Raw genomic sequence first — 25036 nt, 5'->3', positions numbered from 1 at the left:
GATGCAAAAGGTTTCACTGAAATAAGAGGTATAGACACGGAAAACACTATAGAAGTGTGTGCTGAATCTGTGCTCAGTAGCTAAACAGGTGCTATTAATGTTAATTAATAGCTCCAGAAACTTTGGCCAAGAAGAAAGCCAGAGTGTCAGACACAGGTGTGAGCAAGAGAGTATTCACAGCAACCAACCACAGGCAGCTAAATGAGAAAAACAGTTCCTTGATGTTCCCCCTGCACTCACTGGGACTACAGTTTCTTCTTCTGGAGAGTATTTCAGAGCACAAGACTAATTTAGGCAATACAAATCAGCTTCTGGAAGAGATGGTCTGTCTCTATAACCATCAAGCACACACAAGAATGCTGCTAGCTTGGGTAAAAGCTCAAGAAGTACTTTCCTCCCTGCCTAACACTAACAGCATCCACTAGAGGCAACCAAAATGAGCTAAGCAACAGAGACTATGTACCAGGTTCTCCTCCTAAGAAAATCAGGATAAAAGCAAGGAGAAAAGATTCCAAAATAGAATTGTTCAAATTGTGCCCTATCTTCTCATGAAAACACAGACAAGTTTGCAGAGTGGATAGTAATTAATAGACACACTCTTAAATTGCAATGATACACCATATAAGGAACAAGCACTATTTAGCCAAATGCCTCAGTCACCCTCATTTATGGTGCCTAGAGACCTAACAAACAACAGACTGCTAGGAATCTGATAAATCAGTTCTATTCCAAAACCCCTAGAATACTCTACTGGGCCCTATGAAATGTTTGTAGCCACAGTGGTAAAATTTCCCTTTGTTTACCCTGGTTTTCTGGGTTTTCTGCTTACAAAGGCTGGGAATTCTTCCCTGCGCTGACACGTTACCTTCATTTCCATTTCCGCCTGCTTCCTGACCTATCTCATACTTAAAACCTACTGACATCACAATTTCCAATACATTTCTTGTCAAAACATTCTTTCAAAACAGGATTTGAAGTCTCCTGTTAGCAGCTGGGGACATCCATGCCAACAAGACAAGTGTCACTGTGTGGGAGAAATGCCCAACAGTCACAGGAAGAAAATGGTCCAGCCATTGCCCAAACTCAGAAACTTCTGGAACACACAGCATTTTGGGCCTCCTTGCAAACCTCTTCCCTCCCAAGGAAACTACAATGTAGGGGTGAGGAAAAAGCAGTGGTGTTTACATGCATCTCTGCTTCTCATGCTGCACATAGAGTGTGCTCCCAACCCAGGGGCTTCCCACAGTGTGAGCAAAACCAGAGGGATTAACGCACCCAAGTTTGATGGCTTTTGGCATGATAAGGCCTTCAACCACACTCTTCAGCCAAGGGCTGTCCTGTGTATAGTACAAACCCACAGGACCATTCCTATAGTCCTCTGAAGCATCATGCAGCACTTGACCCAAAGCAGCACTCAAACACCACCTGGGGCTGGGCAGGACTCCTGCTGGGACAAAGCATCCAAACCAAGCCCTCACCAGGCCAGCTGAGCAGCCTGTGCAGCCTCCCTGGCCCACCAAACCGGCACAAGCCATTTGGGAGCTACAGCATTGGCAAATGACTCTCCAGCAGCCCTCCCTCTGGTCTCAGGGGGCCTCCTTGCCCCGGTGGCCAACAACATTCCTGCCATACCAGTGCAAAACAAGGAACAGCACTTTCCCAAGTTGGCAGAGATGGGGTTTATACACATTTCAGATTTTCATAGTGTTTTGGTTTAGGGATAACTTACATAATAAAACTGGTGATGCATTTTCTGGCAGATCCTGTCTTCCTGGAAACATAAGGGAAATTGTATTTCCAACTCTTGAATGACCACTAAAATACCACTTTTACAGAAAAATTTAGTTATGCATACACAGTTAAACAGACTTGAAAGAGAAGTCCATTAGAACAAATAAGACCAAGTTAAGGTCTTGTTCCAAGCTGGCAGTACCACATTGTTAAGACTTTTCAAAAAGTCTTATAAAGAGCTAGCAGAGAAAAATCCCTGAGTGGTACTCAGAGTAAGCAGAGGTAAATGTTTGCCAGATTAACTGTAAGTTGCAGCAGCTTGACTTCAAGCATGTGCTCTGAAAAACCATGAATAATGCCATTCTTATAAATACATATAATATATAATAAATATAAATAAAGTGAATTTTCCCAACGTGAAAAATAAAATCTTATGTATGCTGCCAACAAAGTCTGCCTAGAAACTTTCTGTTTAAATTTTTTACAGCCTAGGAATAGGGTTTCCCTGAAGTCCATCTACCAAATATTCAGGCAATAGGAGGAGGTCATTCAATGTCTAAATCAAAGACTATTCATTTTGGATGTGTAAATGGATCCAGAATTTTAAGCTAACTGACTACAAATTTTCCAATGGGGGAAAATTAAAACTGCCATGGAAACAGGAGAGATAATAATTTCACCTGGTCAGGGTCTCTCTTTACTTGCAAATAGCATGCAGAACCAACAGCACTGGAAAGTCTTAACAGTTTAGTATTTACTAGCACAAAAATTAGAAAAACAGAAAAGATCAATGCCACCCTCTGAACAATATGCTGCAGTCTTTAGTCAGAAGCACAGTAAAAGAAGATTGACTTCAGAGCAACCCCAAGGGAACCATCAGAGAAGACAGACTCCCTTCAGAACTGGGGCTGGGGCTTTTGTTTTGCAGCACTGATAAAAGGATAACTGATGCACACATCTCCCAAAATCCTACCATTGTATGCTTGTTCCCCTGGATGAACTTTCTCTCTTTTATTTAATGAAGCGAGCACTGCAACAGTGGGTTTCATTGTTATTTCATCTCTTCATTTCCGCCGGCTATTAGTTCTTACATTCTAGCTAAACGTAAGCCACTCACAAGTGCTTTGCCACACCAACAATCAAAAAAACATAGCTACAGTTAAAAGCAGGAGAGGTAGTATCAAAAACGCACATTTTCCTGTGGTTTTGGGCTCCATTTACCCTTCCAAAAATTTAAGAACTAATAGGACATTCTCCAAATTATATCCAACGGATGCATGTTGGAAATAAACCCTTGGTTTAGCTGACCCTGCTTTGAGAGAAAATACAGAGTGTAGGATAACAAAGAGTGCATGACATCACATGTCACAGGAGACCAAAGGATTTTCTGAGTACCATGTAAGGACTGAGCTCTGGGCTGATTTAATGAACTTTGCCACAATAGAAAGCAGATTTCTGATAGAAGGAATACCAGATTAAATCCCAAATCCTGTGTTTAACAGGATTTTACTATGCTGACTTTTAGGCATAGTACAGGACCAAATTAAGTTGTGAGTCAAACTCTGAATAGGAAAAATTTGCAAGAAAGATAAAATGTAGTACTCCTGTGTACTTCAAACAGTCAGGAATATTTCTAAAATAAATAAGTATCATGTGGAGGTTGAGCACTGTGAAAAAAAATTCAAGTATTGTTCTAAGTAGCTCTTTTTTATGAGTAGTTGATCAGTAAGACTAGAAAAAATCTTCAACCTTCCAGAGTTAAATTATTTCCATAAAAAAAAAGCAGATGGCACACTGCCAATTCTTCTAGACTATCTCCAATGAATCACTTCTTCTTGGGCCTCAAAATGATGCTGTCTCTCTTTCACTTGGCTGTGTCATCTCATTCCAAGGCTTTAACAGTATGGTTCAACACCACACTTTATCATCACATTTATTGTGTAAAGTGTTGGCTAATTTTCTACATTCAGATTTCAAAGTATAGTAACAGCATAATTGTTCAAATCTATTGATGTGCTTTCATTTCTTTGCCATGTCTGTAACAGCATTTTAAATTCTGTTCACTTTTCTCAGGTAACAGTAACATGAAGATTTTATGCATTTTAACCTTCAGTATCTTCAAACTGCTTATGGAATTTGGGCAAACATTATTTCTCCTGAGCATGGGAGATTTTACTTTAACATATTATTTCAGCATTTTATTTAACAATAAAAGCGGCTTAGGAAAACATCTTATTTCCATTTCAGTTTAAATGGCAGATGATGGATAAATTGTAGCTAATCTTGGAAAGAGATGTGTAAAACCAACAAACTCCTGATTAAACTCTATTACTAACTCTGGCAATTTTCTTGGCAATTATTTCAAGGACAAGGCTGAAATACTCTTTAATCTTCCCTTATTATCAACAAACATTTCCTTGACACATTACTGTTTTCAAAATAATTCCTAAAAAATAAATAAGGTCACAGAAGTTGGGCAAAGACTGATTGATTTTTCAGAGAACTACACATGCAATAACATGTTTTTAGAAAATAGCAAGGGAAGATTACTGAACATATGCTATACTTTCCACCATTTGTAGGAAAAATAAACCCAACTAGCTATGCTTCACTGTTTCTACAGGAACAATGATGTCTGCCTTCAGCTCAGCCCCTGCAAATGTGGGATCTGATAAGGACACTTTAGAGAGCTATCTGATCAACCATGGCTTAAAGCTATATTTCTAACATAAAAGACATAGCAATTAAAGGTAATTTGCCATAAAAGAGAAGGCTGTTTTTAATCCTGCAACAGACTCCCCAGGTTCAATCTACAAAACAACTGAAAACTTGAAAACACCAGTGGAGACAATAGGAGGAAGAATATCAAAGGCATACATAAATATATTTCTCCTTTTCCACTTCATCTGTCTTGCACCTTTTTCATTTCATCCATCTCCCCTCTTTCAGCTCCCCACCTGTTTGCAGGAATCACTGCTCTTTCCTATCCAAGACCTGATTATCCTATTAGTAAACCATCTGATTAAGACCATTTAACACATAGGGGACTACAGGTTTATATAGTGCTTAGAATTAATCCTGCACATCTCAAGAGTATTATTAATTACTTAGTTCCTTTAGCAGAGGAAAAGGAATTCATATATTCCACAATATCAGATTTTAAGGAAGTGTTTTTAGATACCTAGGTTTGCTAGGTTTCCTTTTTCAGGCCAGTCATATTTGAGAACTAAAATATTATGTGACTATCAGTGGAAACAACACTCACTAAATCGTGCTCACATGGATGTAATTCTACAATTTGATAAACAAACAAAACAAAATAATGTAAATTGAGAAGATTAATTTTAGAAGTATTGGAGCATAAATCTTTTCAATGAACCTAGTATTCCAGCAAAGTCTGAGTGAGATCACCAAAAAAAAAACAACATTTAGGTGTACAGGAACATATAATCAAGCACTGGAAAAACTGTCTAAACACATAGCCCAAGAGAAGACAGCTCTCTGCTGCAACTGCCCATAAAATTGGCAATTTTGTGACTAGCTGAACAGACATGGCACTCATATTTTGCTGTGTATCTATTTAGTGAGGGACAAAACTAAGCACTCCTGAGCTGAAGCAAGAATTTACTGGTAGAGAATCGTGAAGAGCAAAAGATTCAGTAAATCCCCCTGGCTAACTGCAAAGAATCTTTCTTTACTCCCTGAGCCCTGCCAGCGACTGGGAGCAGCTCATATTCATGATGGAGAGAAACTGAAGCAGCTCACTGCATACTGGCCAACCAGCAGTTACTTTCCTATAAGTCTGCTTGCATTTTGGAGCAGATGACATTTGCTTTACAGATCATCAAACTGTTCCCTTTTTCCCTGTTGTTCCAAATCAAAACCACACAGTGTAAATGCAAACCCTGAAAATCAATGCAACACTGAAAATAAAAAAAAAAAAAAAACAACACTTCAGGAACTAAGCAATTGTTTATTGATACACTTGAATGTGATTATAAATTGAAATTTGCAAGTGACTTAAAATATGTTATTTCTAAAAAAGAATCCCAGTTTTAAGGCCTTGTTAAAAAAAAATCCAACTAGATAGGCCCATAAATAAAAGTTGCAAAAATACCACATTTATATTCATAAAATATTTTTACAGTCTCTGCATTATCTGTAATTAAATATATGCATTCTTCTTCCATTGTAGATACTTTGTATGTGTCTGTATTTACTATAACTAGAAGACATCTATGATAGCATATAATAAACCTTGCATCTCAACACAAATTTATAGACAATTCTGCACACAAGAACTAGAAACCACACTGAATTTCTGGAGACAAGCAAGGGACAAAATGAAACAAAACACGTTGATTCTCATTCAATCCTATTCCTAATTTTGATCTTAACTGTTTACAACTGTGCAGTTTTTCCTTGGAACTCCTGCTATACCCCACACGAGAGAGCAGCAAATACAGGCAAGGAGGCTCCCAGCACAGCTGTAAGGCGTTTGAGAGGTTCTGTTCTTGCAAGCCCACTCTGATCAGAACAAAACTGAAAGACGGAGACAGAGAGTAATCGCCAGCCATAAAGATATTTGGCAAAAGAGAAAGGCTTAAGCCTAACCCAGGTTAGGCTTTCTGTTCATTCCATATGCCATCCATACGCTACAATGGAAGATTCCCTGACTTTATCTTTACCAAAAACCATTCTTTACCTTTACCAGTTTCACTAAATGCTTAAAACCCCCTCACACCTCTGCCTGCCCAAACAACTAAGCCCTTGCCTCCTGCTCCCCCTCCTCTGCATGAAGGCAGCTCTGTCACCTGCAGAAACAACCCTGGCTCAACCATGCACAAGTCCTGTCACATCTTTTCAAAGCCCCGCTATCAAATGACAGACCTGATGCTGCCAAACTTGAGTGATGGTTGTGGCAGACACTGAGCAACTGGAAAGCCCCATTCCTCCTCTTCCTTATAGAGCCAGAGCAGCACAGAGTGAGCTGCAATGGGAATGCCACAGAAGGAGGTTCAACAGCTGCCCCCCATCCAGGGATGCCACCCACCCCCCTTCAGAGCTTCAATCTCCCTTGTTCTCTCGCCATGTATGACCTCTCAAACACCTCTCAACACCTACCCATCATCTTAGCCAGCTCCAATGCAATGCTGGCAATCATCTCAGCAGACATCAGGTATGAGCTCCAACTTCAAAATTTCCACTGCTGCTTGGAAAAGGATGTGCTGACTTGAGCTGTGTGCAGAGTAACATCAAACATGCACACCCATTCAAGGCTATGAAGAGAGCTCCTACCCTTCTGTTTCTAATAAGGCATTACATTTAGCTGTTCCCCCCGGTAATATTCTCTTACCCTGCTACAAGAAACATAAAGGGATGTGTTAGAAGAGCATTAAGATATTTTGCCTGTTTGTTTTGGTTAGAGGGTGTGTGGGGTTTTTTTTAAACACATGGCAACATTTTGATTTCTATTCTTAGAAACCATTTGAGGCAAAAAAGGGCCCATGAAAGAATTGAAGTCCACAAATTAACTTCCTTTCTGACCGCTTTTTCTCAGCCATCTCCCCTCCAGTCATGCCTGCCAAAATCCCATGCTTTATAGGGGCATCTGTTCTATTCTCTCCAGGCCAAAAAAGGAGACTTTTCAAACTCTTACTACAGCCGAGGAAATCTACAGTTCAATGAGCCTAATGTGATTTTTTTTCCTCCATGGCTGCAGCTCCACAAGTGCCATCAAAAGGGAAAGTCCCTTTCTCCCTCTTCCCTTCCTCCAGCCTCATGTTCCCAATCCAGGCCTCTTCTAAAATCTGTCCTCCTCCCACTCCCCATCTAACTGCTTTTTACCACATGACTGAGGAACTGAGAAGAATTTACTTATTCATTTATGAGCCATAAATGAAACTGTATCAACAGCTGAACTGACATATTCTTATGAATCCCTGCACTGCTCTAAGTTCTTCACCCCGCTGTGAACTTGATATACTTCATACAACAAGAAGTACATAAAAAACAGTTGCTTTCCCATGCTAGTACTACTCGTAGAGTAGTATCACAGCAAAGGCAGTCTCAGTGGATTTGACTAAAAACTGATTCACATTGCTCAATACAAACAGCAGGTCACCCTGAAACTACACTGCCTGCCCAGGATTTAAAGTCACACACTGGCCTTCAGAGGAAAGTTTGGTTGCTCCCACGAACACCAGAAGAACAGAGCAAGCAGTACAGACACCATAATCCCTATGCCATCCTCACTCTAAGCTGGCTTTATCCAAGTGCAATAATGCATTTCTTTCAATAACTTACAATTTATGGTGAAAAACATAGGGCACCACAATTCTATCGATTTCCCATGAAATAACAGTTTTAATGTGTTGGAATAAGCAGACTTTCTAGAATTTATCACTTGTGTAAGGCTTCAATGCAACCACAATAGCAAGCACAGGCCACAAGCACCACTGCTGTGGCTTTCAGTGCAATTTGCAGAAATGGACCAGGAAAAATCTAACAAAACAACCCCAGACATTTGCATCAGAAATAGGAGATGAGAAAATTAAGCTGAGCAGTAGGTATACATCTTTATGTATTACAATCAGTATTTGCACAATACCTCTAAAAGTGCCTGACTTATCTCATTTTTTTAATGGCAAGTCTGCAAAGTTCCCTTTTTTTTCTACAAGCAAAACATGTCCATAATTTGAGGCACACAAAGGATTAAGAACATATTAATTCGCAAATGATCCCTATTTTTCATTATTTATTTAGATTTTCTGGCCAGACACAACCTTGTTCACATATAGTCTACAAGAAGCAGAAATAGTCCTAGCAGGTTAAATACGAGCAGGTTTTCAGCCTAAGATTGTGGGCATGAAGACCCAAGCTAATATCTGTGCCCACTCTACACCAGCTTTTTGTGGCTCAGCCTGTAAATGCATAGCCTCACTGGCAGGCTGCATCTATGAGCTGAATACATAAGCTCTTCCCCTCATGAAAAAAGAAATAAATAAAAAAATCAATGCTGAGCTCTACATCTGGAAGAAAAAAGGCAATTAAAACAAGAAGAATACATTTCTGACACGGCCCAGTTATCTGGTGAAATCAAGATTAAGAGGCATGTTTATGAGCAAAACTAAGTCAATATTTTCAAATTGGTTTTAGAGCAAATCTTAGTTTTACCGTTCATAAAATTCAATAGGTAATTACACAGCTAGACAAACGTCCTGAGAGGAAAGCAGAAGAATAATGAATTCCCTACATAATTATTTATAGCTGTGTTTTTGAGTGAACACAGTATAACAGGCATCAAGCCAATATTTAAAAGAAAAAAAACAGATTTGTAAAACCTTAAATATTTCTGTAAGCCAGTCCATAGACAACAGCCTATTTCAGAATCTAATCTGCCTTTGCAATACATAAAAATCCCAACAACTTAGACTGCCTCTCTGATTAATCATTACGATTTAAAATAAAACCTTGACAAAGACGGGTCCAGAAGCACAACCACAAAATATGTAATTCTATCAGAACATGCAATTTGCTTAAAAATAATGTTCCTGGGAAGTGCCATAGTGTCGTGTGCAAAACATGCTATCTGATTTGTATTTTGAAGAAACCCTTGGGAACAAAATCATTACCAAGCATCAGTCAAAATGGCAAACAACTAGAGATCAAATCCAATTCAGTCCTTCATAACTAACTCTAAGAACAAGCTGCTTATCACTCCAAAGCTCAAAAAAGATGATGAAAACTATATAACACAATGTCCTTTAGTTCCCTAAAGACAACTGATTACATTTAGTTAGGAGCTGACTGGTGTGCAATGATGCTTCTGCTTTCCAAATACACAGCTTAATTGCCAATACAACTTCAAAATAAAACAGAGAGGAAAAAAATTCCCTTTTCTGCTATAGAAAAGACAAGCAGTAGTTGCTAGCAAATAAAAAGAAGGCCAAGTTGTTGTTTTTTTAAGCTCAAATATCATCAATAACATACTGGAGACAAAACTAAACAAACATTTTTTTTTGTAACAAATAGAACATGATCCAAACATTCCCCTAAAATCTCACAAGTTTTATAGTGTCACAAGTAAAAATTATAAAAAAAAATCTATATCAATACATAAAACTCGCAGCACAAAGGAGCTCTAACTGGACTGAAAAGAATGAGGGTTTAATTTTTATATTATATACAGATGCTCTTGCTTCAGTTTAAGTCTTCTTTTATACACATCAGGAGCAATCTCTCCAGTATTGTTTCTGAACAGAATCAGAAACAATACTGGATAGATTGCTCTGCTCCACAAAACAGATTTAAATGGAAAAGATCATAGCACACGGAGTTGTGCAGAGTACATTTCATTCTTCTTATACAACAGCAGGAGTTTTCAAGCAATTTGAATGTTACTTAGTTTCATTTGAAGGAGAGAGTACAAAGTTGGCATTATTTTTATTACTGTAGCGTGTGGTATGCATAGCAGAAAAGTTGCTGGATATATATTGGAGCAAGAGGGGCATATGTCCTTAAGGAAATACTAAAACCCAGACAATGAAGTTTTATCAATGTTGGCAATAAACATGAATTCCCTCCCCCCTGCAGCAGGGGCCCAGGAGCTCTGTGGATTCAAAAGACTGAATCCTATATCCTTGCTCTTGCCAAATATTTCAATTGCCTTCAATGTGCATAACATTTCCTTAGGACTAGATCAATTTGTCTTCTTTAATCCAACTGCAATATAACTCTGTGTTAGGAAATACCACTTTCCATCGATGCTTATGCCAAGAACCTGCACACCTCTCACAGCTTCCCCAGCTTAAGGACAGGCCAGCTAATTATGACACAAAAGCATCTTCCAAATATTCTTTCTTCTTTATGAGGAATGCAGACAGATGCTAGTGATAAATTTTCAGGACAACCCCAGGATTCCTTGTTCAGTGTAGAGGTGAGTCCTTGTAGAGATGCACAAAAGTTGCAGGAGAAGTTAAGAAGTAAATGGGAAAGGAAACAGGAACTGAGGGAGGGAAAGGAGGCTGGAGAAACAAAAGGCAGCTATAGCATCATAAGCACTGCTGAAACAAACAGGTTGTGTGTATCCCATGTCCAGATCAAAACTCCCATTAAACAACTCTACAAATTAATTTTTAAGCAAGAACTTATTTCCTGGTTTTAAAACAGCACTAAAATAAAACAACAAGAAATGAATGGTACATCATTGACTCTATAGGGTTTAAATTAGTCTTCCCTGATTTTCTGCAATTTTCATCCATCTTGGAGAAACACAAAATGAATGGATTTATTCTTTTTTCCCCTGCAAATAAACAGCTATTGCAAAACAGTTATGTTTATTTATACCATGTAAAATATCCTGCAAGATAGCTGGAGATAAACAGTATGTAGACCAAGAGAGTTTCTGGGAAGGGCACAGCAGCTGAGCCAGCAGAAAGCTCTGCCCCATTCTGTTTAATATCTGGAGCACTGGTCACTCTGGTCATGTTGGTAGCAATTCTTTCTTAGTGCAAGAGAAGCCAAGCTGTCCCAGGAGAAGAATCAGAGCAGGAAAGCCTGTTGAAGATGGAATCCAAGCTCTGACATAAACGCCTCAGCAGCAACTGTGAAGAGGCATTTCTCTCATACATCTGCTACAACTTGAACAGCTCTGCCTGTACATTACTTGCTAGGAATGTTTTGTGGGGATTTCTTTTACATTGACGCTGGACAATTTCATATAACATATTTATTCATTAATTAACTTATCCATTAACATCCCCTCATTATCTTCACTGACAATACCGTTTCAAAACTGAGTTTTGCTTCATCAATCTATGAAATCTCTGATTTTCACAGAAGCCTATTCACCTTTTAGTCATTTGTATTACATCACTCGAGTAACTACTAATTTTATTTCAGGGAAATATATAAATGTCTTCTGTAAAAATCTACACTTGAAGTCACACTCTCTTTAAAGCCCACAGAAAGATACAGACACGTTTAGTCTGCAGCTCACCAAACTTGCTTTCTATGCTAGTTTTGGAGATTTGATAAATCATGCCTCACACTGTAGAGACAACCACATCTCCAATGACTCCAGGAGCCCACCTCATAATCACTACTTGGTTTGATGATCCACCTCCTTGTGGATCCTCTTTGTCCTGCTCCTCACCATGACAAGAGGAGATACCTGAGACCAACTTTCATTTAGGGAAACAAGAAAGGCAAAGAAGCATGTGCAGCTGGTGTAAAATAAACACTCATACTCTGCTAAAAATGTTCCAGGCTGAATTGAACATCCACAAGGAGCTAAGGAAAACAGCAACAGAGAATTCCTTACAAAGATTCCTTGGAACTGGGAGATCCTGTTGCTACTCTCAAACACTACTTAGATTCACAGTATTTTAAGACAGGACAAAATGTCCCAAACAAGTATTTTACTCGATCCAGGGTTTCCAGCCTATAGTTTACTGCCACTGAAAATTCCCATGAATCAATTTATATTTCATGTCTATCTCAGACACTGAAACGTAATAAGGGCCTGACTTTACCAATTCCACAACCTACCACAAAACCTACCAATACAATTACAGCAGGCCAGAGCCAAAGAATGTTGTAAACAGAAGATGTGTACTGATATAATCAATGCAACATCAATGGAGTCATAATTTGGGATGAAGGGACATGCAAACCAAGCCAGTAGAGAAGGAGGTGTGATGCCTGCCTATGGTAAAAAAATCCCCAAAACTCTGCTATGAAAGCTTCCAAATTCCAGAACCTTTCTGAAAAAGATGGCAAAGTCTGCATTGAGAATACCATGGCTTAAATCAGCTGGGTATGAAGAACTGTGTTTCAGACTGCACAGGCTCAGTCACTGTGGTGTTATGGGTACCATTTCTGCTCTCCAGGCTGTCAACCACACATCCACTGACACACACCCTCCTTCCTCAAAAGCAGTAGCACCAGAGCTACCCTGGGTAGAATTGCCTAGATAGAATTCTGCTCTGCTGGATAGAATGAACTGTCCTGCAAGCACCCACACTGCTCTGGGAATCCCATGAGGTTCCACCAGGATTTCACCCTTTAAGGAGACACACAGACACCAGGGCACGGGAACCTACACCACCACCCCATCTTCTACAGGCTCTTTCCAGCATCAGTGCAATGGGCATGAATGCTGCCAGGGATTTCCCCTCCAACCCGTGCCCTAAAATAACACTGGGATGTGGGAGGACACATCTAGGTTAACACTGCCTCATGCAGCACTATTTTAAGCAAGAAAACCCCGAGGACTGGTAGGGTTTTGATTCTTTCCTCCAAATGTTGCCACTTGAGACACTTCCATCAGACTCTGCCTCCTCCTCCAGTTTTAATCACCTGATAGCATTAGAGTGACAAAAATAAGGATAACTACTATACATGGAAATGAATGAGAAATGAAAAAGTATTTTTATGCCAAGATCAAAACAATAGCAACCAAATATTCTTCATTGTGCCAGAAGAGACTTCTGCTGTTTCTCAGACTACAGCATCACTCTGACTTGACAACTTACCAAAAAAAAATTAAAAATTGTATTTTAAACATTTACACCAGCAAGCCATACACTCTTTCAGAAGCTGAAAACCCATACCTGGCGTACAAAACTGTTGGAGGTAGTGTCAGAAGATGTACTCCCATCTGATCCTTTAAATCGGTTTTTTCTTCTTGCCCCTTTACCGTAAGACTGTTAAAAAAACCACACAAAAACAAGACACAGATTAGAGAAACAGCGTTACACCATTAGTTTGTGTTGCACAGAAAGCTTCCAGTGTCTCCTAGGCTAGCAGGGATTCAGATTATCAGCTTTGTGCCAATCAATAAGCACATATTCAGTAAGTAACCGATGGGATATGCTTGCAAATGTTCACCAGGCTTGGTCAATTGAACCCTAAATGCTTTGCTGTTGTTGGGTTCTTTTCAGATTCGGGTTTAGCAAAGTACAGATTCACATAGATGTAGCATTATTCACCCAAGTCACAGTGATTATAAAGTACAGTTTGTTGTGCAGCTAGTTTAAATAAACAAGGCAGGAAAGGAGGTACTGGAGCAGTCTCCAGTACGTCAAAGCCATGATCCAGGTCAGCTGAGGGAACATTAAACAGCAAGAAGTGACAAACAACCTGTTGATACAATATCACAACCGAGGGAGTTTTTACAAAATAATTTTTTTACAATAAGTTCAAGAAATAAAAGCACTATAACAATTAAAAAGGACTGTATGTGTAACTGGGAAATATGCTACTAAAAAGAAAGGCATCACTTTTATCTACTAGAAATTTAAAGAGACATGAGGAGAAAGCTATGGTTAGCTGAAACAGAACTTTAAAACTGTGGTTTACAAACAGAGAAAATCATAGTTTTGAAACAAAGCAAATACATGCATGTGTCCAAAAAACCTACTTGTTTTGTGCCTTAACATTAAATTAGATATTTTTACATTAAATTTTTACATTACATTACAAAATAAAAAATATTTTTACGTTAAATTACAAAATAAAAAAAATAGTTCAAAGCTATGTTATTTGCAACTACTTTTTCTGTGTAAATGAGTACAAATTGTGTAGACTGTTAGCTCTGCTATGCCACCACCTGTGCAAGCTTCAGAGTTTTTTGGTACTAGCTTACTGGTCTTCATGGTAGGCAATACTGGGCTCCAGTGCAGGCTGAAACACTTAAAATCTCATACTGACAGATTTTTAATATTGTGTCTTCAAAATCTGAGCACTGTTCTTAGCAGTAACACATATGGTTAAGTGTGATTAAATATTTTGCAGTCTAAGACTGTTTGAGGAGGACAACAGATAGCCACTACTAAATTCAGATTGACAAATCCAGGTAACTTGCCTCCACCAGATGCGAGAGAACAATCTCAAACTGTAACTGTGTTGACTCTGAGTGAGTTTGGAGCACTGGTTGAAATCTAACACACCAATCTTTTAGAAAGGAAAACTCAAGGAACAGTAGCTCTGTCAGACAGACACTCACTCTCAGCAAAAATAGTGTATCTTATCTCACTAACCTAACAATGACCTACAACAAAAGCAATGTTGCATCCCCTAAAAAAGAGATTTATGGGAGTATGAGAAAACTCATATGTTTTCTTCAAAACTGCAGAACAGCCATGTAAGAAATTTCTGAAAGGCACTCAAATTGATTCTACTGATGCTGGTTAGGGAAGAACTATACAAAAATCAGCATGTTGAACGTTATGGAGGTGAAAATAGGACTTTCTGATGAGTCTAGGACTGTAACCTAGCAGCCTCAAAATATAAAATTAAATTTCAATCAGGAAGAGTTTTACATGGTAGCATTTCTAAAAGGAATCTTTTATAACTGAAGAACTTTTTGGTAATGAAAAGGTCTTCCTAGGTCAGTAAAAGTAACAAGCAGATTGGAACCACTGTTACAAGCAAATTATTAAAAATATTTTCCAGTTACAATAGACAGTTCTACCAGAACCATATTTTCCCACCTAATATAATATCAAAGTACTTAAAATACATAAAAAGTATCTCTGAAAGCAGTATTTTTCAAATATAACAACATCTTCAAATTAAAGTCTACCTGTTATAAATGGTTCCCATTGAGTTAATTGTCTGTGGGTACCCACAAATATTCTGAACTCCTTTCCAACAATTTTTGTGGAAGAATAAAGAAATATACTTACAAAAAAATAAAGAATTTATAATATTCACAAAAAAACTCAAGAATATAAAGCATCTACAAGAAGACCACACTATCTAGGCAATTTCATTAATGTTGTAAAGTACAATATTTTGTAATTCCCAAGACAAACATGTACACATATTCTCTCTCACAGACACACTTTTTGTATTTGCCTCCATTTTCTACAATATTTATTTTATTTAAAGTATCATAGTGTTTGGTTTGCTAACACAATAAAAAATGTGAGAAAGGCAGAGAGGGACTGAGTCTAGAGTAATGAGGACAAAACAAATATGAACAGAAAAATAATGTTACAAGGACAGATAGAGAAGTGTGCATTTTATCTGTGGAGCAATGACTAAAAGCATTTATTTCTGGCAACATCACAGCAAATGCAGTTCAGGCTGAAACTCACCTTGATTTTTTCAGTTTGAGGAGGTTTCTTTGTGCACAACAACATGCACATTTTTTTTTCTAGTGTTCTATAAGTGAAAACTCTTCTACATACTAACTTTAAACACAAAAAACCTGTTGACATGGTGGCAGGCTGTGGCTACAGATTGTAGGCAGAGTCAGTTTTATACCTTCTTCTTTGCACAGTGCAGTTTTCAATCAGAAGAATGGGGCACAACTTTGGTGTGTGGGAAAACTGGAATTTGATGACTCTTCTCTAAAGGATGCTAACTGGGGACTATATTTGTTTTCCACACCTTTCAAGCTAATTCCCTCAGTCAGAAATGCCTGAAACTTTCTTCTGAAAATGAGATTAGCTTTCCATAATCAAAATAATCATATATTATTAAGAATTATTAATTGTCTGTGCCATGTGGAGAAGCTTGAATACTCATCCTATCATAGTCATTATATTTTGCTTCCTCACATGTATTTTTTCCCCAAGATCTTAATGTGAGAATGAGGCTTTTGTAAAATATATATATATAAATAAGTAATGATCTAGCAGTCACTTTCAATTTCAATTCTCAGGGAAAAAAAAAAAAGAAAAAAAAAGAACATTTTTCACCAATATATTACTGTGATTTTCATGTTAATACATTCCCTTATCTGTGCTCTGTGCAGCAGTTGGCTGCAATTAAGCAGCTAAAAATAAAGGGCTGAATCATGACATGAGGACATTGGCCAGTAAAAGCAGCAAGACAGGGCATCATTCTTAACCTATACAGTAGCTGTACCTAACAGAACCACTGGAGACCAAATACCTCAGCACCCCAGTACAATGCCCAGTGGTGACAACCTCAAAACCCAGCAGGGCAGGGCTGGCACACCATCATTTGTCCCAGCTGATCTGGATACAGCTGAATCCAGCCCTCTGAACAATCCTGTTTATATAAAAAGTTTGCTGACAATAACCTTCTTACTGGATTTTAGCAGACCATCTTACTCAAACATAAAGTTATGTATACATTTAAGTGTTTACAAGATCAAAAGTGTAGCTTCCTTTATTAATCAGATGTGTGAAATTCTTTTAAAATTGGCTGAGTTGCCAGAGATGAGAAATAAAACACACACATTTATGTTCTAAAGCTTCATCAAATACCTGGAAAACAATGTGAAACCTTACTCAAAAAAAAACCCAAACCACAGCCAAACCAAAATATTTTTGTAAAAACCATTTCATGAACCAAGTCTTAACAAAGCAAAGAAAGACTCTGCTTTCCAACTCTGATTAGAAAGTACATTGTGCAACCCTTATTCAAACCATGTAGTCAAATGAAATATGGGAATCATATGAAGCATTAAAGGTATACTCTGCAGTTTCCCAATAATTAACAGTTTTATATACAATTACTTGTTATTGTAAACAGATGAGATCAATGTCCCTCAGTGAAGCCCTTTAATTTTAATGAGGTTCTGTCTCAACACATAAAACACATGCACCCATAACATTTAATCCTGTAACACACATGATAAGCTGAAGACATCGTTTATCCCTCTAGGAAAAATACTATAATCTGAAAAAGGAAATATAAAACATTTAAAATTACCAACTATCTACAACCAGGGAACTGGTCTTCAGTGAGAGTCTTAAAATGCCCTTCACCAGTAACAACTCTAATGGTATTTTATTGCAAAGCCATGGTGAGAACTATACAAAGTATGAGTCTGTACCATAACTATTTGTCATAGGTAAAATAGCACCAGTCACTGAGAATAATGCCAGGTGACAGAGCTAAACCCTTAAAAACTGGTCTCATGAAGGAAGGGTACAAATGATTTAGGCAGCAGAGTTACTGACACCAAGCCAGGTCCTTAAACAAAGATGGAAGAAATAAATTGGAGAAAACAAAACCAGAAAACAATTTCAGAGCTACACTGAATCTTCCATCATCTCAGATGAACAAGGGAGCAACTAAAAAAATCAAAAGAACACCTAAAGATAAAAGTGATCCCCTGAAGATTAGGGAATTGCTAGAAGGTCAGAAATGCAAATATGCACTAAGCATTTTTCCTTCCCATGAAAAAGCTTCAAATATTTAAAGATGCCCATGTTCCATACACAGCACGTCATGGAAGTGCAGAAGATATGCATCCAGCTCCATCCTTTCCTTAGAAGAACAGCCACTGCCACTTTAAGCAATTCCTTACAAGAAAACTAACATTTCTGCAGGTCAGATCCCCTAGGCCCTTTCTGGCCACTGGCCAGGCTTGCCACCACACAGAAATTAAACCTTCCAGCATCAGCTACATAGCTGCAATCCCCCACACCCTCACTCAACAGAGAAAGGCATGAATACTTCTGATTTTTGCACCACAAATCATACTAATCTCATAAAGGAGTAGAAGTCAGCTTCCTGACCACACCTCCAAGGGATGGAAGATGTGCACAGACCTTGGTGATGTGCTCCCCACTACTCCACAGTTCCCTTCCATGTCAGGAATGAGGGCAAGAGGACAAGGTAGGATACAGCAATATATCCTGGTTTGCCTCCACCTCAGGAGTGAGGTTTTGAGTCAGCCTAATGGTCAATATCAGTGCAGCCCTGTGACAGGCACCCTGCTCTGTGACATACCTTCAGCAAAGGAGTTGCCTGAGGAGAACAGACTCATATCCCCCCAGCAGAAAAGAATCCCCAGCTTGGGTCTCAAAACCTGTATTTCTCAAAAACAACTTTTGCTACTGGGACAAAACTCAGGAATGACAGGACTTCCCATCAGGAATCCTATCAAACTGAGGATCTCAAATAGTTATTAAGTTCATGCAAGCAACAGGGATAGTCTGCAAAGTACAATTCACAATCAATTTTATAAAATCCTACACCTACCACCAAAACAGAAATCCATCCAAACAAACAAAAAACCCCAAGTCTCCACAAAGAATTTACTTCTCAAAACTTGCAAATATAATATATAAATAAGTATTTGACTTATTGCTTCTTTTTCCCATTAAAAGAAAACTAATTTCTGCTGAGCAATCTGTAATGGTTAAATCTTAGATGCTCTTTTCTGCTGGCCTGTGATAAAGCCTTGCCAACACTGCATCTAGAAACAGCCCTATTCTCACCAGTTCCTACACTTGCAAGCCATCTCCCGGTGCTCTCACCCTGGCCTCAGACCAGGTCATCTGGCAGTTTCCACCTGCCAGACAAGAAGCTGGGAACTTGGCTGGCTCTCCGACTCCCCAGTGGCTTGGAAACCTGCCTCGGTGCAAACCTGCTGCACATCTATTTGTAATGCCAGTGATGAAGATGTCAGCTCCCAGCTCAGCAAAATAGGAGTGCACAACAGCAGAAGGTGCTGAAGCTCATGCCCAAACTGCACTGTGCCTCCTGCAGCCTTTCAAAACTGGCAACTACAGTTACAGGCCACGTGCCTGTACCTCCCCACCTGCTCTCCATGGATATCTGTATTTCACTTGCACAAGCAAACAGAAAGAGATCTGACTCTGTGGCAGAAGGATGCCTGCAGGGACCAACAGCCAACTATGAGATCGTTTCCCTCTGCTAAGGGTCTGCTCTCCTGGGGACAGAGACCAAGGCAAGCTCTTGGAGGGCAGGGAAGGCAATGGTTCCCTGATTTTTAAACTCTTCTATCCTGGCACGGGAAAGACCTGAGTAAAGAAGAAGAAAAGTAACTGAGACTCCATAGAAGCCAGCTTTGGAATAGCACACAAACTTCCCATCCGTAGAGACAAAACGAGGCAAAACCAGAGACTGACTAGAAGATAGTTAACCAGTAAATAAGCTATCACTGAAACTGCTGAACTGCTTCAGAAGGATTTTACACTCCAGGATAATGTAAAGAACAACTGTTATATCCCATTTATGCTGATAATGTGTAATACCCAAGTGGAAAATACCTCTGGAAGAGATGAGCATGCAAAATCACCTTTTATTGCTTGAGTACTGGATAATGCAAAAAAAACCCAAAGAGAGAGAATTATCAGAAAAGTAATAGCTGAAACCTGAAGGGCTTTCTTCAGTGAAGGACTATTAAAATTTATTTTTGTCATTAAGGAATATAACACTAAAAGGAGATTAACACATCAGGATAGAAAACACTACCTCTTTCTGAGGGCCATGAGGAAGTCCAATTATCTCTTCCTCATTTGTATATCCTCCACTGAATTGCTGCCATATTGGATATGGCTTCTAGGGATGCTGCCAGAAGAGAGTAAAACCTTCCATGTCTCCATAACGAATGGGTATTGTTATTATTTAAGTATGTAAAGGGATATAAATTTTGTTTGTTTATGGCTTACAAAGTATTCTTGCAAGTCAGTACTGGGAAATACACAGTTGCAAAATGTTTGTTTGAAGAACAGGTAAACATGGTACCAGCTGTGATAAATCAACTCAGCTGAAAGCAGCAGAGGGCAGTGTGATTAATCTGCTGAGAATAAATCTCTGGATATTTTTCCATTGCTCATTACCACAAGACAGGCAGTGAAGGGATGGTGCTATACAACTGAGAAGGTAGCTTGAGATTCAGGAACAGCCAACGTAGGGGCCTGTAACTAAGATGATTTTCTGGAGTCACCACATGCACATCACTCTCAAATTCACCTTAACATCAACCGCAGTTCATACAGAAGGAAAACTAAACAAGACTGTCCCCTAGCCTCATGCATTCAGTTTATCTTCTGCAATGCAACCTGAAAAACAAGCCAAGCACTCCAGGGATGATGAAACCTTTAGACTTGGAAAGCAGAAGCACTTAACAGTACCATGTAATGGAGGAAATCTGAATGCAGGTGAAAGAGCTGAAGAAAACAATCAAGAGAATTGTTTTCACTTAAAATGTGTAAGGTTGTTAGGACGTGCACTGACAGATGATGCATAAGCAGGTAAAAAATGAACAGGAGGAAAATAATAATGAGGAATAGGGAAGAATTCATCCACTGTAAGATACCTTCTCCCTCCACAAGGTAGTGTGTTGTTGCTCGATAGAAGGCTTCATTATATTTTCTTTGAAATGTCTTTGTGTAGTTTACTCATCTGATTTGTTATGACTGCCCCTAATGCACAGCACAGGAAGCTTTATGATGAGAAAACAGCAACAGAAATTGAATCTAATGATTTTTGAGGACTGGGGGAACTTGGAAGTAGGATCATAAGAAAATTATATGGGAGCAAGTGGAAAAAAAAGAAGAAAGGCTAAGAGTTATCATGAAAGGCATTAATGTGCAATGTTATAAACAAATCAGAATGTGTGTTAATGAAAATTATTAAACTGAGTGTTTTACTAATTCAGATTCCTAAAAAGGGGGGTTTGTTAACTAATGAACTAAAAAGAAGACTGGGGTTGATTTAAAAAACAAAACAAAAAAAAACAAAACTACCAAACACTGATATATTTGAACTGTTTGCTTCTTTTCTTTCAGAAAACCTAATGCTGATTTTATTACAAAAGGGCCACATCTAAACCCTCCACTTTGCACTGACATATAGCTGGACATTGTGAACAAGTCCACAGTGTAACTGTTAGCGTGCAGATCTGTCTGGATGAAACTGGACATCTGAAACTACGTTTCAACTCCATCTAAGAACAAGATCCATCTAAGACCAAGACCACACTCAACTACAGAACTATGTTTTTACAGTCCTAAACATAGGACCATGTTTTATGTCCTATGGACCTAAAAGCCACAGAATTTTAGGTAATACAGAAAGATACAACAATATCTTGTCCCAGTTGCAAAGAACATATAGAACATACGTGGGAAAATATAGTATAATTCTCATGATCAACACTCAAAGAGATTTTATTTTGTTTGCAGATCTTTTTAGGAAAATGCATTATAAAAATAAGAAATAGATTTTACATAGATGTTATCTAAGAATATTCCACATATTAAACTGCCTTTTAAGTGAACTACTTCTACAGTGTTAACTACATTTTACTCCTTTGCCCCACAGTGACAAGTTTGGCCAAAATGGATGGACAAGCACACAAAATATTGACCATCATGTTAAGATAGGCTAAAAGAAATCTCAGCTTTGCAAAAGTAAAATTCCTGGATAAGAGAATTGTTGTGACTTGTTACAACTCTACAAAGGCTCTTCAGTAATATTTCCTTAAATCAGAATTCCCAGAAGAAGCACTTCAGAGCGAACACTTTTAGGAGTGACATCACTCCATAAGCTTGCAAGTTGGTTTGGGGTTTTTTTTGACAGATTATTTGGCAGGAAATGTTTCTTGGATTGATATTCAATTACCTTAGTGAAAAAGATAGTGGTACACATGACTGAAGTACCTGTAGGCAATCCGCTTGATGATTCACACATCCTCATTAAGCCTATCCTTCTCACTGTCAGTGTGCTCAAAAACAGCAAGATTTTACAATTATTGGGTTTTTTAAAATGTTCATGGAACAAAAATTCGAATCAAAATAATTGTCTATAAATTCAGTGCTTCCTAAGGAATTAACTTGCAGTATTATTCAGACAAAAGGCTCTTTTGTTTCTATAATCTTATTTCCTCTATACCAAAGGTTTATGTATGACTAAAACAAGTAAATATTGAGAAGATTATTCCTATTCTGCCTGATAACTTTGATTCCAAAAACTGAAAAACATCCCTGAACCAAAAATCACTGTCTTAAAAAGTGAATCTCTTTGGCTGTGATTGCTTGGAAACCTGTTTTATAAAACAGAGTATAAATGCATTACTTGAAACATAAATAACACGGGTGTTAGCAAAATATTCTTCCTCTCTAAACAGAGGTTCTTTAAGCCCAGTAAAAAGGAGGGTTGAGAAATCAATTTTATGACCAGTATTTGACATTTGTCCACAGCAGAGGTACCGTATGATTTGACAGTTTCTGATTCTGTGTTTGGGGCTGAAAAGATATAAATGGGGGGGGGGGGGAGTTGTAGGTCGGAAATTAGCTCCCTTGCCACTGTTTCTGGAGAATCAGGCAAAGCATATGGCCCTATTGAAATGTCTGTTCTGTACTTGGAGGCTACTGACAAATTCCCATCCAAAGAGACACTTTTTCAGTTTAACCCAGTCTCTGCTTCAGAGAGACTGAATTTTGTTCTCCTGTCACCGGGCCTGGATTCGGTTCTCCTGTCACCGGGTCTGAGTAAGTAAAGATCAATCACCAAGACTGTCGACAGACTGAAAGCATTTTCCTCTGTCAATCAAGCACTTCTGGGACGAAGCTGGTGCACCTTCTCAAACAAAGCATCAGCGTTAGCTTTGGCAGCAACAGTAAAAACTGCACCCCAAAAGGAAAAAACCTCTGTCCTAAGAAGAACATGCACGTTTGGAAACTGAAATACAATCAGATTTTACCACCCTTTCACTGGGTTCAAAAACAGCACTCTGAAGTCTTTGTAGGCAACTATTGCAGACTTGAAGACGTTATGAAACATTTATACATTAAACAGAAACAACCTTTCAAAATATAATGTCTTATCTAAGTGTGCCTTGCCGTGCCTCCTCATCGTCCATGCACCTGAACGCTGCACATTAACTGAGTTGTTAAAATTTCTGAGACGACTGTACAACCACCTTCTGTATAGAAATAGAGCAGCTTAAACCTGCAGCATGTTCAACACCTTCAGCCTCCCCAAAATTCCTGCTGAACAACTGGCGTGAATCGCTTTCCCTCACCTACAGACTGTCACCAGCCCGCGGAACAGGCGAGGGAGGTTTCAGCCGTGCGTGGCAAGCATCAGGTATATATACAACAGGTTACTGGAGCAGGGAAAAATAGCCGTACCCTGCGAGTAATCCGTGTGAGGAAGATCAGCTTAACAGCAATGTATTCTCACATATTCATCCTCCAAATAACCGCAAGGTTCTTTTCACTTACGGTGCTTCTACGCCACAGAGCATCCCGTGTACGTTAATTAAACGGCATTTGAGGGTCGGGTCCAAGACGGGGGTTTCGGGCATCTTAGGGGAGCCGTCAAACTTTTCTGACGGCGGTGAGCAAAGTTGAAGGACGGGGAGCTCGGGCACCCGCCGCCCTGCCCCGCGCCCCCGCCCCGCCGCAGCCCCGGCCGAGCCCCGCCGTACCTGCGCTGCCGCCGCCGCGGGCAGGGGGTTGTCCAGCAGCTCCATCTGCACCTCCTGCGCCGGGCTGGGAGGCGATTTGGACATGTCGCTCTGGACCATTGGCGAGGAGAGCGGGTGGCTGGGCGCCGAGCCCCTCGGCGGGACAGAGCCGAGCCGAGCTGAGCCCGGCCCAGCCGAGCCGAGCCGAGCCGAGCCGAGCCGAGCCGAGCCGAGCCGAGCCGAGCCGAGCCGAGGCGGGGCGGGGCGGGGCAGCGGGCGCCCCTCAGCGCCCGGCCATGCCGAGGAGCGAGCGGGCGGCCCTGCCCAGCCCGGATCTCCTCCGCTCTTCTCTGTTCTGTTCTGTTCTGTCCTGCTCTGCTCTGTTCTGCTCTGTTCTGTTCTATTCTGTTCTGCTCTGCTCTGCCCTGCCCTGCTCTGCCCTGCTCTGCTCTGCCCTGCTCTGCCCTGCTCTGCCCTGCCTGCTGCCGGCGGGGAGCGCTCGGCGCCGGGGCCGGGGCAGCGCCGGCGGCGGGCGCGGGGGAGGGCAGGGGGCGGTGCGTGGGGACGAGGGAAAGTGACAGCGAGCGGCTCCTCCGGCAGCGCTGGGCGGGGGCGGCGCTGCGATCCGCGCCGGGATCCGCGGCGGCACAGCCCGAACGCGGCCGAGCGTGAGCAACAAAGTTGGGGCTGTGGAGCGGGGTGTAGGGTGCGGTAAGGCCCTGCTTTTCCCTTCAGCCCTGCTGGACGTCCCGACTCTGGCCGCACGGCATCGCCTGCCTCAGCCCGCGTCGGCTAAGACGTGTGGTTTTAGTGAACAAAGCGGCGCTTCGACAGAGCAGGTTCCGTAGGTCCCTCGTATTAATAGGGTTTTCGCCTGTACTTGGAGGTGCCTGTACCCGTATCAACAAGGGATGAGTGGGATGAAGCCCACCGTCCAATTTTATATAACCTGTATCTGCACAATCTCAATCGTGCTATCAGGTACCCCATAGGAGGCTTTTGAAAGACCTGTTCGAAACCTGATCTGGGAAAATCAGCCTCCACCCCTGAGAGGATCTGTCATGACAGATCATTTTCTGACAGCCGACTTAATGGCTCCTGATGGAGACCAATCCCCCTGAGCCCGTGAAGCCAGCAGTGCTTTCCTTTCAG

At 40.1% G+C, this 25036-nt stretch overlaps 1 protein-coding gene across 4 annotated transcripts in view; it reads right to left on the bottom strand.

The window, feature by feature from the left end:
• Positions 1-24064, bottom strand: part of CACNB2 (calcium voltage-gated channel auxiliary subunit beta 2) — a 247233-nt gene extending 223169 nt beyond the window's left edge. For all 4 annotated transcript variants that reach the window (XM_088057193.1, XM_088057196.1, XM_088057200.1 and 1 more), the window contains exons 1-2: positions 23906-24064; positions 13347-13439 (exon numbers count right to left, since the gene is read on the bottom strand). In XM_088057193.1, coding sequence (XP_087913319.1) covers positions 13347-13439; positions 23906-24004 — 192 coding nt within the window. In that variant the 5' untranslated portion in view covers positions 24005-24064. The remainder of the gene's footprint in view (positions 1-13346; positions 13440-23905) is intronic.
• Between the last annotated feature and the right edge of the window lie 972 nt (positions 24065-25036).

Source organism: Pseudopodoces humilis, chromosome 1, assembly GCF_049639895.1.
Source record: "Pseudopodoces humilis isolate 2021_Gansu_Grassland_sample_001 chromosome 1, ASM4963989v1, whole genome shotgun sequence".
In the NCBI taxonomy this organism is placed as follows: domain Eukaryota; kingdom Metazoa; phylum Chordata; class Aves; order Passeriformes; family Paridae; genus Pseudopodoces; species Pseudopodoces humilis.
The sequence above is the reverse complement of the archived record's forward strand: the minus strand, read 5'-3'. Positions and strand labels throughout refer to the sequence as shown.